An 18,222-nucleotide genomic window follows, 5' to 3' on the forward strand; every position below is an offset into this window, starting at 1 on the left:
TTACCATCATCAGCTGTCATCATCAATCATCACCGCTATTGTTTCAATTGCGAATTGACTCAAAGCATGCGGAACCAAAACAAACTGTTTTGGTTTCGCTCGTGGCAGCAGAAGTTTGCTGCTGTGCCGCTGTGCTGCTGCTGAAGGAAACCGTAAGTATCAACAAAAAATGATTTAATTAGGTTTTGTTTTGCTATGGCAAATTCCTGCAAATTGCGTCAAAGTTTTGAAGCTGATAAATAAAAATGGCTTGATTAATGGTTCTTCTAAAAATATAGCTCAATTTAAATTTAGCACCTAAACAACTGAGTTACATGACTCACTACACGAAACTGATCATCTAGTTAAAATTTGAACGATTACAAATCTTTTCAACAATTGCTGGCTTTTTGCCGAACAGTAAAAAAACGATGCAGAAAACGATGCAGCAAATTCCAGTCTTCCTCCCCCAGCTTCTTACTATCAAACTCACGTTTTTCCTCAATTTCAATCCTCTACCTATCTCTCTTAATCTTTTCTTTCTTCTCTTGATTTCCTACTATCATCTGAATCTGGCGGTGGGTGTGTGGTGGATAATAAAAAATAATGCGACAAACTGATAAATTGGTATAAATTGCACGAAAGCTTGTATGCAACAAAACAAAATTTCATAGTATATAATTGCAAAAAACCACAAGGTAAGTAATTTTTAATCGAAAAATTCAATAAAAAATCAAGAATACAAAAGGTGAAATAACTCCAATTTTCCAAAATTGGTTTTTTGCACTTGTAATCTTTCGAACATTTGATTTTGTTCAAAATTTTAATAAATTACTTCAAACTTCAAACAAACGGTTTTTTTTTTTGAAATTTCGATGGTGGGGGTGACAAAAGAAGAAAGCCAAGTTGGGCCATCATTGGCCCTAGGCAAAGACGTGTAAACGCAGACAAATATAAAAAAAGAAGAAATTGACATTTGTTCCAGCCTAATATTTAAGGTAGAAAACCGTTTAATAGAGCTTCTGTGACTGATTTTTTGTTTTTAGAATCGGGAATTTCGTGAGACCGTGCGGAAAAAAGTCGAAAAAATGCGGAATCTGAAAAATTTAAATTGAGTGGTCACCCTGCCATTTTTTCCTTTTTCATTTCTAAAAATCATGAGATTCTGATTTTGATAAATGAATAAACCATTGATTACCTTTTTCCTTTTTCGTTATTGGGTACTGTAGAAAATACAAAAATTTATAGACTGATTGGCGGAGTGAAAACATATTGTTTCATGATCCTTCCAAAAATTCGCGTTCAAGTCAAAAATGTGGTACCTCGCGTAAAGTTTTGATTCAACTGAAAGAGTTTTTTAAAAAAATTGATTCATGTTAGCTTCGCTTTTCAAAAATTTTCAAATAAAATTTGATATACAAAGAAAGAAATTTCGAAGACGAGGACGATATCAGATGATGGTTATCATATCAATTAAACAAATGGAGCAGTAAAATTAAAAAAAAAAGTCGCTCAGATTGATGTTGAAGAAGTTGTGAAGAGTGTTTCGAATCTCAATAATGATTCTTTATTCTATGTTGGCGATGAAATATTTTCCAGGCAAGCAATTCATTCGTAAACGATAAGGCGATGAGATTAAAAATTGTTTGCCAATATAAAAACATTCCAGTTTGCAGAAATTGCAGGGAAGTTTTTAACTTGAATAATAATACTGTCTAAATTTATTATTTTGTTAAAAACCTTTTTTTTTTCTTAAATATATGGCAAAATTATGGGTTTCTTATTTATTTTCAATGTTAAAAGAATCACGAAAAAATTCAGCGGATAATCGAATCAAAATTCACAGGTAATCAAATCACGGATAACCGAGCCACCGGGTAATTCAGTCTACGTAGACTCGAGTCCATCCTGTACTGCTTTAGCAATTTTGAAGGTATTATTTGATTTCATCGAAATCTGCACACGAACGTTTTCCAGAATTACCAATTGATTTTAAATTTTATATTTCAGGTCGGTGCAAAAAGGGGGTGACCGTCTAAGTCAATTACTGCGTTATTATTTATAATGCATCGGATTCAGATAATATCATGGGCTTATGGGCTTATGAAGGTTTTGTGTAACAGTCAATTAAATTTTTTTATTGATTTTTTTGTCAAAGGTCAGCTTGAAAGGTGATCTATATAAATAATACCTACAATGTTTTGCGATAATTTCACTTAGAAATACATCGGGAAATTACTGAGTTTTTTTTACTATTTTTGAAATAATTTTTTCGCAAATTTGACTAAAAGCAAGAAAAATTTGCTTAATCGTTTATTCCAGTATCGCATAGGCTCAGACAATAACGAAACAATGAAAATTTGACTTTTGCACGAGAAATGGGGCGCCCTCTTTTACAGGGTCTTCAAATGTGTGAATTTGTATTGAAAATTAAAATAAACCTATCTCCCATAATTTCACAATCAAATATTTGATACTTGAACTAAATAGCACCAACTTTTGGCTAGCACCAATCCGAGATATGAGAGTTTAAAAAGTACAAGTTTTTGCAAAAAAAAATCTCATAAATAACGGTATGTCTTCGGTAAAGTTGCTTCAAACCGTTGGCTACAACTTTTTAGAAGACAATTTGGCTCTATCTTCACTGGGAAAAGTTTCTATGTGGAAATCATGCAAAAATGACACGCCCTTATATTTGATTTAAGATTTTTAAAGCGCATGGTTTGATATGAGCATTTTTGCTGAAGACACGATTTGTCTATCTCTTATAATATCTTCATATTTAATTTCGCCACGATATAGTTCCGTCCTGAACCACTGTGCCTTGTCATAAAAACACTTCATATTTATACACAAATTTGTGCAAAATAAAATTTTGGTTAAAGGCCACAAACGGGAGTTGTCCATATGAAGTATTGATTTTATCTAGATTTTTTCAAGATTTCCTGAGGATAAACCACCCTATTCATTTATAGGATTTTCTTAACTCAGAAATATAAAAAAAATTGTAAAATTTTGGAGTTGTATCTAATAATAGGTGGGTTGGTACAGTTTTTGTTATAAACAGATAATCATGTCAAATTGAGCATACATCTAAGGGGGCATCCATAAATTACGTAACGCTCCTAGGGGAGGAAGGGAGTAAGCTCGTGCGTGACGAATTGTGACATAGGGGAGGGGGGGGGGGGAGGTTTTTAATCGTTACGTAACGATTTTTTCTTTAAAAATTTCAGATTAATTGCAGCTTTTAAGATGTCATGTATTTTTTGCAGAATAATAAGCAAACTAAAATCAGCTTAAAATTTGTAAAAGATTGAAACTGGTTTGTAGCCTTTCCTCTTTAAAGATTCTGAGATAAATAATTAAATACACATACACACACATAAAATGTGTATGGGATATCCGTGAAATACCCGTTGGAAAACCGAATATTGGGTAAATTTACCCCCAAGAATTCAGTCCAATCTAAAAACGGAAATATTACTATTTTTTCTCAACTGATTGAAAAACTGCAGTTTAAATTATTCCGACGAATATTACTAAGTGGAGTATATTTTGAATAACAAGTTATGCTCCTTGAACAGAATAAAGTAAACAATATAAATCATCACTCATCAGTTGACAAGCATAGGGCAACTCGTAGTAAAACAATTAATTTCTCTTATCAGAGAGTTATCATCAATGAGTACTAAGAAGCGATTTGGATAGATATTAATTTCCGTTTTGAAGAACGTTAAAAATGTAATGTTAAATGTTGTTTTAAACCTTCGAAAATCGGTATTTAAAACATGAGAAGATGCTGGGGGGGGGGGGTATTGTCAGCGTTGCGTAATTTTCATAGGGGGTACATCGAAGCGTTACGATTTGTGACATACGGGGAGGAGGTGGTCTAAAAAGTGCATTTTTTGCGTTACGTAATTTATGGATGCCGCCTAAAACATTAAGAATATAAATCAAAAACTATTTTGAGTAACGACATTCATTCTGTATTTTTTCCATTGATGATCGGATATACGTCACGGCGGCGTATAAACGCAGCCGTTTCGTTTTTTTCAAATATTTCAAAAACGGTTTGATTTTTTTCGAAAATCAAAAAGCCTCGTCGAAAAACGCATAGAATCAAAAAGTCAAAATCGTCAAGAATGGAGGTACGTCACTTCGGCTTATCACGGCAGTGCTGCCTTGCTACAAAATGTTCCGTTCTTGTTGACATTGAGAAAAAAATGCTGAGTGAGTGATATGTCGCAAGTAACGTCCAAGTAGTACCCAAAGACAAGGACTCTTCAAATAAGCCATAAATCTATAATTCTGAAAGATTTATACACTTAGATTTATCCGATTTTGTCAATTTTGTACGTCTAAGTATTTAAGGATTTTGGGAACACCACATGTTTAGACTTCAGAGTGACGTTTTTTAAAACAAGCTCTTCCTGGATCATTTTCCGCACTAGACAAAAAAGGTCACTGGTTCCATTTGCCTCATCGGATTAAGACGCCTCAATCGATCTCGATTGACGACGATCCATCGGAATGGTGAAGTTTTCCTTCGATAGTACAACTCAATTACAATAGTAAGTTACGAGCTGGCAGCCGTCAGATGGCAAACCAACATAAACATATCCATCCAGCCATTGAAGCTGTCACTAGTCGATTCCGTTGACTTTTCCGCTTGTCGTCAATGCTCCGAGTTCCATCGACCGGTTGAAAATTCCCCCCGTACAACATCAGGCCCCTTAAACTTATTGATTTGCTGTATTTTGTGTGTCTTTCCTTTGCCGCGTCAATATAACAACATACAACAGTCAGCGCAATTTGGCACGACTGACTGAGTGTCCTCATTTTTTTTCTGCTTAGCTGTAGCTTACAAGTCATGCAGTTAACCCGAAAAAAGTATTCTTTGCCGCATTTATAATGGTTTTTTGTTTTATGTTTTTTTTCCACAACGAATCGGGGTGTCATCTTATGTTGGCATGGAATACGTTTTGTTTGATTTCTGTTTTTCTGTAAGAATCGGACTCAACTTTTTTTGTAGCTTTGATTTATTGTTATGTTACATTGGATGTTTGAATAAATTACTTCCGGTGTCTGTTACTCTCAGACAATTGTACAACGTCTTTAGAGAGACTTTATAGAGACTAGCCAATTTGTCATAAGTCTTCTAAATAGTTTTTTCAGTTTGACCTAAGACAAGGTACAAGAGGAAAAATGCCGTTCTGCCCCAGATCGCAAATTGCCTAACTGCCAAATCGGAATTGAATCATACGTTCTCATTCCCAGCTCTACGGTTAATTATGCAACATTAATAAACTTGTCAAATTATAATCAACAATTTGTCTGCCCGGAAGCATGTTCCAGAATATCAAAGGCAAAAAAAAACCAGCGTCTCCGCCTTAATTTTTTGTTGCCACCGTTCAACATCCCAGCGCTCGATTTTATAATGAGCTTCCCTTCCAGTTTGAACGAAGAAAAAAAAATCCCTCGAACGTCAGCTAGTTTGCCCATTTTTGGAAAGCTGAAAAGGTGTTTGAAAAAGGCAGCGACAAATGTCACAATCGTTTAGCAACTTAAGTGATTGTTTAACTTTTTTTCGTTCGTTTCATTTGACTTGTGGCTCATAATGATATCACAACCACCATCAGCCCCGTTTTGTCCCGTTGCTATAAGTTCGCATAGATTTCCTGACAGTCAACTTTTGACAGTCGTATAAACGACTGACAGACAAATGGCGAAGGGTTCACTCTCAGCAGTAGTCGTTCAATAATTTTATGTTGTGGAGCTCATGTCTTCGGCTGGTTAATTTCCACTCTAATGAGATTGAAGCCGGAGGATGGCGCTCGAATAGGCCGGGCCGGCCGCCGGACCAAGATCAAAAGCATCGCTGACATGTTGACATTGGCAGTCAGGGCCTTCGGAAGATGACGACGTCGAAGGAAAGGTTTTTTTTTTATATAGACCTTAAAAGAAACTGACCATTGCTGGCAAACCTGGCTGATGCTACCTCCCTCCTAGGGGGGGTTAAATTGTTGACCGAGACTGTCCGGTGCAAATATTTCTTCATCCTTCATTCGAGATTGTTTACATTAAAAAAAACGGGGGAAATCCAATCGAAAGTATGATGCTCAGCTCATGGAAGATGTTTTTCGCTTCCACTTGTTTGTAAAGTAATTTATTTGCTAGGTCTACCTTCTACTTTCAAAGAAGGTAGCTTTGAAAAAATAGGTTAAAGGGCTTGTTTAGATATGTGTTTATATTCAACGTGTGTGTCTAGGAAAGTGAGGCCAAAACCTTAAAATCATTATTTCGGGAGTGGCCAGCTTAATCCTAGCAGAACATTATTTTAATTTCTTCATCTGAACTATTTTTTCTGGTTTATTTACCTAAAAAAGTGGTATCTATTGATTTCAGAATCAATATAACCTAAAATGCAAATTGTCTTGAATGTAACTTCGTCTCTTTTGAGATCTCAAACTGTATTTGTTAGAATCGTGTGATCGTGAAACTAATTTGACTTTTTTCTTATCTCTTTTCAGGTAATTCACTCGTTTCAATCGAAAGCTGGAAAATACTTGGGACTTAAAATTCCTAAAATGTCAAAAAACTTTAAAAAAAACACCGAAAAACCCAACCTCAGGTAATAAATTTTGTTGTGATATCAAATAAAACGGACTACTATTTGTATCGAAAAACTGATAATATATTCACATTTATCCTCGTCAAGTCATTTAAGAAGGTCAGATTACAATAGTGATTGATATATTGGAATATCAATACGTCATATTGGCAACCCTTCCCTAATGATTTCCTATTTGTTCAACTAACAACAATTCCAGTGAACACTACGGATTCACTCTTCATCGATTCTAGAACAATATCGAATTGACGTTCTCTCTCACTTGCGACTCTCTGTTATTGTTTAGGTTAGGACATTTGCCAAGCTGTTCGTCAGACTGGAATAATCGCCGTGAAATAAACATTGTATATTTGGTCATCGCGAGTGAGATCCAACAATTTTTTTTAATAAAACAAATTATTTGATAGAAATCCACGCAGGATGCTATATAAAAGTAGTCGACTTTTTGAAATGAATATACCATAAATCTTCGAATCTTGACGGTGATCCCAAGTGATGGAATGATGCTTGCTTTATCAATCAGGCTTTTAGACCGGCAAATTAATCAACCGATTACGAAACATGCTGAAAAATTAAATATTCACACTCTCCTTAATCGAATCGCGAAACGTGTTCGATGCCCATCACACACAATATCAAAAAAAACCCGTCTCCAAACTTGATCTTGATCCAACAAGCAAATCCAGCTTCCCGGTCGGAGATGTAAATAAGCTGCACCGTAACCGGTTCCCATTTCCTCGGAAATATGTTTATTCGCGGTAACAACACAATCTTCTGGGAAACGGGAAAAAATGGCAAATCGTTGCAAAAGAAGAAAAAAAAAGAAGCTCTTTCCATCATCGCTCACAGGGCGAAAAAGATGTCCCCAGGCACATCGCCATCGTTGGTCTCGGAGCATTTCAATATAACATGTAACTTTGCGCGACATTTCTCAGCTAAGTCAAGTTTATCCCTGGGTGTTGCGGAAACTGGAGAAAGTCGGCGTAAATGTTGCAAGATGAGATTTTATGTTTGGTAAATTTCCCGTTGCAGCATTGATGGAAATCGGTTTGAACTTATTTTTTTCATGCTTTACACTTCCTATCGATTTAACAGCTATTTCAACACCCACGTTATGCTGAGTGTTATTTATTTTTGGCAGATTTGATGTTTCGATTCTCAGCTGTTTAGTGTGAATAGACTGAAGGAGTAGAATCTACCTACACCAATCTACTGGCACTACTGGCACCTACCTTTCTCACTTACAATTTTGAAACATTCACACTGTCATCGTGTAGCATTTTATGGGAGATTTGTTGAAATAATCTTTGACAACCTTGGAGTGGATAGATTATTTACATAGTTTTCCGTCTCACGACATAACTTGATGAACCATAGTTCCTAAAATTCACTCGGTCCATGGCAACCGTTTTCCAATTTCTCATTCACCTCATTCGCCAGATCTAGCTCCACTTGTTCTAACCATCGGATTCGTAGCGAACACCTGTTTTGCAGGACGGTCGTCCTGCATTCTCGCAACATGTCCTGTCCAGCGTATCCGTACAGCCTTCGCCACCTTCTGGATACTGGCTTCGCCGTAGAGTCGCGCGAGCTCGTGGTTCATCCTTCGCCTCCACATTCCAAAGATGGTTCTTAACACTCGTCGCTCGAGTAATCCGAATGTGCGCAGGGTCTCTTCGAACTATTCCCCACGTCTCGTGCCTAATGAGAATAAACCTGTCTAATGAGCGTCATGTACAGGTTACACTTCGTGCGAGGGCTAAATCTTCTCGACCGTGTTGCTTGTGTGGAGTCCATAGTAGGCACGGACTTCCGCTGATCAATAGCCGCCGGATATCACGGTTAGTGTCATTGTCAGTGAGCTGAGATAGACAAAGTCTTCGATTACTATCTGCAGCTCGTCTCCGTCGATCGTGACCTTGTTATTGCTAGACAAGCGAGTTCGGTTGGTCTCGGATCGTATAAATCTTGGGACGTATAAATCATTAACTCAATCCTTCCTGCTTCGCGTTTCAGGTTGCTGTAGATCTCCTCCGCCGCCGCAGATGATCTCTCGAATATATCAATGTCGTCGGTTAAGTTAATAGATAATAAGTTACTAGATCTGTTGAAAATCGTACTCCACATTTCGACAACCACTCAAATATTTAACACCTTCTAACGCCAAGGTTGAACATCATACAGGATAAACTACCACCTTGTCGAAGCCCCCTGCGCGACTCGAAAGAACTCGACAATTCACCGAAATCCGCAAACAGCACTGCGTTCCGTCCATCGTCGCCTTGATCAGTCTGGTCAGCTTCCCGGAAAAGCCGTTCTCGTCCATGATTTTCCATAGCTCGTCACGGTCGATCGTGTCCTATGCGGCTTTGAAGTGGATGACCGGATCTGACCGGATGTTGGCGCTTCGACAGGATTTGACGTCGATGATGTCCGAGAAGTGCCGACCGTTTATTCAAAACGTGGTTGATCTGTGAATGCGTTTGATACGGTGATCTCCATGTGTACTTGTGTGGGAGGCGATGGTGGAAAAAGAGATCACGTATTTACGGCAATTCGTTTGGAGGCGGTTTAAAATTTTTAAGTCTTAGGCCGTTTTCGTTGGTCAGCTGGTGCGCACTGAGCCTTCCAATTGTCAGTTTGAATTCCTCCTTCTGGCCGACCTGGGCGTTGAAATCTTCGATAACGATCTTGATATCATGTTTTGAGCAGCGATCGTATTCAAGCTCCTGCTGCGCGTAGAATTCGTCTTTGTCGTCACCGGTTCTACTAAGGGCAAGGCTGTGCAGGTTGATGATGCTGATGTTGAAGAAGCTACCCTTGATTCACAATCGGCACATTCGTGGGTCGATCGGCCACTACCCGATCACGCGCTTTTGCATCTTCTCCATCACTATAAAAGCTGTTCCAAGCTTGTGTGGGTTGCCGCAATTCTGGTATGTTCATCTCGGAACGTATGTACGTACGGCGAAGCTCTTCCAGCATACATCCGACAGCGCTACGAGGTCGAATTTGCGACTCTCCAATTCGTCGAAGAGCACGCGGGTACGAGGGTTTGGGTACCCGATGCTTGCATCCTAGCCGGCACCACTACTGGAAGGTTGAGACGAAGGGGTCGATGTCCTCCTGAAGCGCAACACAATCCAATATCGAGTTAATGATCCGGTAGATTTTAAGATCATCGGCGAATAGCAGTTTCGGCTACTTAGGGAATGTTGCCCCGGTCGTTAATAAAAATTGCGAAGATAAGCTGTCCAAGACTACCCTGCGAAACACCAGACGGCATGCGAATATAGCCATCTAGTTGCCCACCTCGGGAAATTTAAGTCGATCAAGTGTTTGTCTCACGATTCTGTAAGGTACTTGTCGAAAGCCTTGCGGAATCTACGTAAATATATCGAATCCACTTGCAGTTTTTTACCTGTTGCAAAATGCAAATCGCTGGCATAGGTCATTAGGTCTATCATGGTTGATCGTTTTTTGATAAACCCGTGCTGGACATCAGTTGGTATTGGAGTGGCTGCTGAATAGATTCTCTCGTATATCAGGACTTCTGGAAAAGCAGTAGAGAATTGATATTGGCCTGTAATTCTCCACACGATGAGCATTCCATGACTTATGAGTTATGGATCGGTGAGATTGATGCGATTTTCCACTAAGTAGGAAAAGTACCTTCCAAGATAGACCGATTGAAAATCATGCACAGCGATGTGACAAACGAAGCAGCTATTTTTAGAACAAGCAGTGTTGGAATTCCATCAGGCCCGGATCTTCTCGAGGGATCAAGAAAATTAAGAACTTTTAGAACCACTTGTTCAGTGAAAATGGGTTGCGGTTGACTGATGTCATAGCTAGGAAGTTTATCAAAGTGCACATTGGTACAATCAGGAGCAGGCGCGGTCCTATGGGGGGGGTGATCGGGGTGATCACCCCCCCCCCCCCCCCAAGCGGCAAAAAACCGTTACAAAATATCCGTAAACGCTCGAATTTCTATGAAAACTTTGAACTTCCCCCAGTAGATGTGCTTTCGAATTTTCAAAAATTTTCCACTCCGTGGGGGTGTTTAATCAACGAAAAAGTTAATCTATCACTTAAAGGCTCAAGATTGAAGAAAAGTCGCCAAGCAAACTCAAACAGCTGTATCTTGCAATTCTCTTAACCGAATTAAACCAATCAACTTCTGTTGAATTACATAGACTGTTGACTTTTAATTTGCTAACCATTTATCTACTTAACATTTGAGCTAGGTAATGAAATGTAGGGACATTTTTTTTAATTATCACTTATATCCCTCATATGCCTAAATTTACATGAGCAAATTGTGATAAATTTTGTATTTGTTTCAAAATCTGAGCTTCTTAATCCTTCATTATGTTTTGAATTTTAATGGAATTACAAATTTGAAAAAGTCAAATAGGGAGTGGATATTGTTGTAACACTGAAATACTTGAAAATTTTTTCTTCTGAAGTCACACATTGATAGCCTGCAATTTCATTTTTATTCGGTCAGATAGAAGAAAACAAAAAAAAAACTCAAACTAGATACATATGTATATACAGAATAATAGGATTGGTAATTTCCTTTAAATTTAAACAATAGTCACATTCTCCATTATTGGAGTGATCAGGGGCGGGATTATGGAACTCGAAACAATCGATTTTCGTTCGATTCGACCAACTTTGGCATTACCGATCTCGATTCGAATGGAACATTTCGAGATGATCTACTACCCGATTTACTCGAAATCTAGTACGTGAAAATTTAGAACTCGAACGAGATTCGTAATACTGATGCTAATTCGATTCGAGTTCAACTCGAAACGGGTAACTCGAATCGAACAGGATTCATAATTCCACCCCAGTTTTGCAGTAGGCGCTTAAGAAACGTGTAACTTCAATTGACAGTCTTTGGTACCTTCTAATCTTTCTCTTTGACACCAATACTTCACAAAATAAATTCAATCGTAATTTACAACATCTAGATGCCGCATGAAATCCATTTTCAAGGAGGATTCGGAAACGGAAAGTTCCTCATTAGGATTTTTTTGTAGTTCAAAATATCTTAAAAACCGAAGGAATCGGGACAAGTTATTATAATAAAACTTTACGTCAAGGATAAAAAGCTAAGGCAAATTTGAAATTCAAATATAAATTGAACTTTCAATTCAATTTGTTGGTTTATTGACAATTTTAAATCTTTACAAAGTGATGTCTAACACATTCAAAATCCAATGCAATACAATTCTCACTTGCGTTTACAAGGAATTCATGCAGAATAATAATTGAGTTTTTGAATCACAGTAAAGATTCTCTTGCACGAATTCATCTTTCCCTCGATTTTACATCATACAAATATGAATTATGAAACTTGCAACTAACCTATTTTAAGAAATTCCAAACAAAAAATTAGATCCAATTTAATTTAATTTGGTTTGAAATCTATCACATCGAGCATTAATATAATGGATGACCGTAAACAGATTCAAGTACATACACATACTAACGAACAGAAATTGAATATGAAAATTTTATATATTAATAGTTAGAATTTGAGTTTTAAATACCTTTTAAAAATTTCTAAATTAAAGTTAATGCAGTAATAAAATACAAGAGATTCCAGGGCAACAATGAATAAAAAAAAAGAAATTGTTGGCAGTGTTTGTAATTTATGCGTTCCCTATGAGTTTTAAGAACCAAAAAGGAATAAAAACTATTTATAAAAGCTGTTTTAATATGAAGGATTTGGAGTTTAAGGATAGAGATTCAAAAACATCTTCAACATTCAAAATCTTTATTCCCAATTATTACACAAGGAATTAAAATTCACATTTTCCGAGGTGCAATGAACTTTGATTTATTTAGAGGTACTGAATGCAAATTTGTATTTTTTTTTATCTGCTCTGTATTCCGGATAACTTTTAAAAATACAAGGTTTAAATTCATTGAAAAATTTGGGCACTTTTTAGCAAAAGTGTGCTGTATCAATAAGATTAAAAAAAAGTTCTAACTTCATGATCAATTTTTCTGAAGACTGAGTAATTTCCCAAATAGAATTTAAAAATGTTAAATTAATTTTTTTTAAATCATTGTATTTTAGGAATAAAATCTGTAACGTTTTTTTCGGGAATTTACCACTTAGTGGAATCCTTTCCTAAAATCTGCATCGTTGAATGAATAAAAGATAATTTATAGATTCAAAACAATTGTTTGATGTTCATGTTGGTCAGTTGCCTCATCAGTTATATCGATTGATCGATTGATCGATTCAATTTCACGTCTCACGTTCCGATCGTATGTTTTGGTAAATTAAACTCTTTGATAAAAAGCTTCGTTTGGGTGGCAAAACTTACCTGGTGTACTATAAGTTGGTCGCATCTTGATTGCTGGAATCTAAGGCCTATCTTCAATCAGGAGTACGCACACAGGACCTTCGAGTTAAGGACGCAAAAATTTTCCAAAATTCATTTGCTTATGTTTTATATTGCCCTTGTGGATTAAAACTTTCCCGTTATCAGTCGATTATTTTTTTGGCAGCAAGGCAATCCATCAAGCTAACATTCGAAAGAGCTTTTTGTGACTTTTGACTTATACTGCTGGATTTCAAGATCTACACCAATTATATAGCCGAAACTGATGAACCATGAATTTCATTTTCACATTACCATGGATTTTATGGTTGACACTATGAATAGCATGATACAAGAAACGTTGAATGCACTGTCAAGTTCATCGTTTTCGACTGTGAAATTTACGGTTTAGACCAAAATTACCATGAAAAAAGGGGGTTGTTAAGCGACTTAACCATGAAAAAATCAACTTTTTTCCATACATTTCAAAACACAAAACTATGAAATGGATGGTTATTACAGCTTCCAAATTTGCTCAAGGAAACTGTGAAATTCAATGTTTTTCAACGAATTTACATTGTTTAAAGGAAGATTAAATTTAATGTTATTTCGTGATCTTATAATAAAATTGTCGTTTTAATTTTCTTTATATAATATTTATTTCTGAATAAAACATATTTTAATTTTCACAATAAAAACCTTTAATAATAACACTGTACACGGAAAGATGGTAGTTTCCGTCGACCACCAGCTGGAATGCTTTGGAGCTCGCATTTCTTATTTCCACTTCTTCGAAGCCTTGTGTGAAGGAATTATGTCGCTGAAATTGAGAAAAAAAAATTAAAAATGATTTTTTTATTCCAAGCTTCGATACAACTTACCGATTTAATCATATCAACAATAGATTGTTGAATATTTTTGCAGAAAACCCATCGAAAAATGTTGATGACGAATATGCCGACCGAAAATTGTTTGAGCAAAACAAAGTTGACGCGGCTGTCAAAACCGTACACGAAAAATTGGAAATGCGTAAATTTTTGTACTAAAAGCTATAGGATGTACTTTTTACTATGAAATACATGGTAACCTTCGAATTCATTGGAAAATGAATGTAATACCATGGTTCTTGCTATTCGGGAGCTCACCCACATAATAATTTTGAAATTTTAAGTTTGATACTCTACATCTGAAATTTAGGCTATTTCAATAGAAATTGATAAATACGCTTTACTGAATTAGCCCTGCATGGCTTCATTCCATTTTTTAAATTATAAATAAATATCATTTAAAGAGTTTGGAATAATGAATAGGTACCTACATGAAGAAAAAAAAAAACGATTTTTCACTTTCTTTATAATTTATTTGTTGCCATTTCATTTGTTTCAGTATAACTAAGATTGAATTTCATTTTATTATAACCTGAAATTCAAGAGCAAATCAATTAAATTAAGTTCCAGAAGCTTCATACTTCAGTAACTGATTTTGATTATCTTGTTTGCAACTTAATTTATATTTGGAGTGTTGATTTTTTATATGTAGAAATTGAAAAATCAAAACCAAAATTTTAAACGAGGATTATTTATGTTTCCAAATTGAAAATAATATGACGAAATTTCCAAATCACTATCCAATGAATTAATCCAATTAAAATTTAATCAGCGTTAATCGGTTTGGAATTCATAGCAATAATTAACGAAAACTTATCTCAAAATTATAGTTTTTGTTTGGCCTAGCACTATTCAGAAGCTCAACAACGTGTGTATAATTTTCATTTGTAAAATGACATTTATAACAAGAAATTCTTTGAAGATTTTAGAAAGTGACAGCTTCAAACTACCATATATACAAATAATGACAATTTTCTTTTTATTAACATTTTTTCCCAGTGAATATTATATATTTGCTGGTTGTTCTATAAATATTGAAAAAGGTTATTAAAAACATTCCATTATTCTTCTCTTGTTTCATATTTTTCGAAATACATCTGATTTTGATTAGTGAAATTGAAGTGGGGGAGGACGAGCAGTATGCAGCTTATATTGTACTCATTTTAAAGTGGCAATCCTAACCCCCCTGCCACCCCCTCCCCCTCTTTTCGCTCTTTCGAAATGATCGTTTTTTTACCAGATATTACGTTCCTTCATATTGACTGATTTTTGAAAATTTGGAAAATCACCCCCCCCCCCCCCAAGAGCCAACTCTAGGACCGCCCCTGATCAGGAGTGACTGAGCTATACACGCTGCTTAAAAAAATCGGTGCTGATGATGCTTTCCGATGCGCGTCCTTGAACGTCACAGACGATGGGATACAGTAAGTTAGTAAGGCGGCGGCCATAGATGTATTTCCAGAATATTGAAGGATCTTGTTTCGCGTTGCGTTCGATATTAGAAATTGTTGAAACTAACTCGCGACGACCGAACTATTCGATGTTTAATTCGCGGCGATTATTGTGGACTGAAGAAACGCGTGGTAAATGTAAACAATAACAGAGAGTCGAAAGTGAGAGAGCACGTCAATTCGCTATTCTTCTAGAATCGACGAAGAGTTAATTCGTAGTGTTCACTGGATTCGTTGCTAGTTGAACAAATAGGAAATCATTAGGGAAGTGTTGCCATTATGACGGATTGATAGTCCGATATATTTATTTACATTTACATTTATTTAATGTGACATTCCAAATCATATATCATTCACTATTGTAACCAAACCTTCTTACAAGACTTGACAAGAATAAAAATAATTATGTTATCAGTTTTCCGATACATGATGATATCACAACAGAAATGTATTGGTTGAAAATAGCGTTACGGAGAGTCGAATATTCAATCTCTAGCCTTGAGAGCATTGGCTTGTTTTGATCCGTTCGGTCTCGAAAGTAGCGTTTGCGGGCTTTGCGAACTAAGTTGCGGCTCCTCCGTAATTTTGAATTCCACCAAAAGAGCTTGTAAGTCTTGTCCCGGTGTAGTCCTTTAGGCGGCATGTGAATGCGTAAGACGTCCCAGAGATGATCATGTAGGTTGATACAGCAACATCAATATTCAAATCTTCGAAAAGTATTTGCCAGTTTCTGCCCAGTAATCTTTCCATAACACGGTCGGTATCACAGTGCAGAAAGTCAAGATTTAGTCTATGCGGGCTAACGGGATCCGTAAGCTTGTTAGAAAAATAGTCGAGCAGTAAAACAGTAGGGATGATGATGCTTTCAGTAAAATTGCGTTTGGAGGGTGTAAAAGATCAGCTAAATCGGTACTATTCTCAAACAGAAGGTCTAGAATTCTACCATTGGCGTTTGCAAGCGAATACATCTGAAACAATCCGCAAGCTATTGTCGATTAGATTACAGCAAGCTCCTGCTCGGTGAAGGCGTTCACTTGTAAAAATTCATCTGCATTCTCATCGAAGGTCCAAGTTTCTCGCTAAGAGAAATGTTCATTAGCTTCTGAGTAGCTGGCTGAGAAATCAATGATCGTAATTCATTTTACTGATTACACGTAGCACTGATTAAGAGTTTTCAGAGTCACACACCAACAGTGCTCTGTCAGTAGAAGAGCGATCATTCGTTAGAGAAAAAAATTCTCCCCGCTCTCTCAGCAGTAGAGGATAAATGCTCATTAAAAATAGACTCACAATTATTCGGAGCGAAAAAGTTCACTGTCTCCATTTGATCAAGATGAGCAAAATCAAGCCTGGGTCCAAAGCAAATTCGGTAGGTTGTAAGCTCCAGCTACGACGATAACTACCCACGACGAATGATGATGACATCGTTCACAAATCACTACTGTGTTTCATTTGGAAGTCCACTACTGTGATCGACACTTGTGTATTTTATGGAATCCTCTGCAATTAAAAGATGTTAAAGTCCACCGTTCCGTAATTTGTAACATGAGATCTATGAAAACTTCAAAGTTTTTTTTTGCAGTGCCTCACCACATTCTCCCACACCAAAAGCCTCAATTGAGCCCAGAGCCTGAGTAATGGACTCTACTGTCCTTTTTCTATGAAGAAAGGAAAAAAGGATTTTTAACAGCTGAAAATTATAACTTTTCATATAATAATGTAACAATAGTTTAACGGAAAATATAATAATGTAGAACGAATTTTTGCCGCATTTGGGTATGTTATTTTTGTAGTCACGATGAAAAATTACAAACAAATGATTGAAAAAACTTTTTTTTTTCGATAAATAAATTTTTTTTGCTGAAACTCACCGTTCGGATCCTCCGACAGGGTCACGATTTGTTGATCGGAACGATTCACTGCACCGAGCAGAACCAAAACACTGTTTGTTTGGGATCTCCACATGCTTTGCACGCTCCTTTTTTTAAACTCAAAATAAAGTTTGACCGAGGTCAAAACATATCCCGACTCTAGGAACTTAAAGTTAAGTTCCTTTTTTCTTCCTTGCGATGCGATGGTTCAAAACGGAGTTCGAACTGCGAACTCAAAACTAATCCCATTCGAAGAACCGCATTTCGGGTAAACTAAGTTGTCGAAATTAGTTTGGAGTATGCTTGTCAGAGCTTAGTTTTGCGATTGCCCAGTCAAACTCACGGATGAGGGCCGCCACTGAAGCGCTGTTTTGACCGTGGTCAAAACATAGTTCGATTGTATGAACTAAAGTTGAGTTCCTTTTTTCCATCTTGCGAATTAAAAATGATTTTTTTATTCCAAGCTTCGATACAACTTACCGATTTAATCATATCAACAATAGATTGTTGAATATTTTTGCAGAAAACCCATCGAAAAATGTTGATGACGAATATGCCGACCGAAAATTGTTTGAGCAAAACAAAGTTGACGCGGCTGTCAAAACCGTACACGAAAAATTGGAAATGCGTAAATTTTTGTACTAAAAGCTATAGGATGTACTTTTTACTATGAAATACATGGTAACCTTCGAATTCATTGGAAAATGAATGTAATACCATGGTTCTTGCTATTCGGGAGCTCACCCACATAATAATTTTGAAATTTTAAGTTTGATACTCTACATCTGAAATTTAGGCTATTTCAATAGCAATTGATAAATACGCTTTACTGAATTAGCCCTGCATGGCTTCATTCCATTTTTTAAATTATAAATAAATATCATTTAAAGAGTTTGGAATAATGAATAGGTACCTACATGAAGAAAAAAAAAACGATTTTTCACTTTATAATTTATTTGTTGCCATTTCATTTGTTTCAGTATAACTAAGATTGAATTTCATTTTATTATAACCTGAAATTCAAGAGCAAATCAATTAAATTAAGTTCCAGAAGCT

General features: G+C 36.3%; 1 protein-coding gene across 1 annotated transcript in view; it reads left to right on the forward strand.

The window, feature by feature from the left end:
* Positions 1-6,601, forward strand: part of LOC129745238 (uncharacterized) — a 53,687-nt gene extending 47,086 nt beyond the window's left edge. Inside the window, exon 3 of the mRNA XM_055738179.1 lies at positions 6,510-6,601. Coding sequence (XP_055594154.1) covers positions 6,510-6,513 — 4 coding nt within the window. The 3' untranslated portion in view covers positions 6,514-6,601. The remainder of the gene's footprint in view (positions 1-6,509) is intronic.
* Positions 6,602-18,222: the final 11,621 nt, after the last annotated feature.

Source organism: Uranotaenia lowii, chromosome 2 (genome assembly GCF_029784155.1).
Source record: "Uranotaenia lowii strain MFRU-FL chromosome 2, ASM2978415v1, whole genome shotgun sequence".
Lineage (NCBI taxonomy): Eukaryota > Metazoa > Arthropoda > Insecta > Diptera > Culicidae > Uranotaenia > Uranotaenia lowii.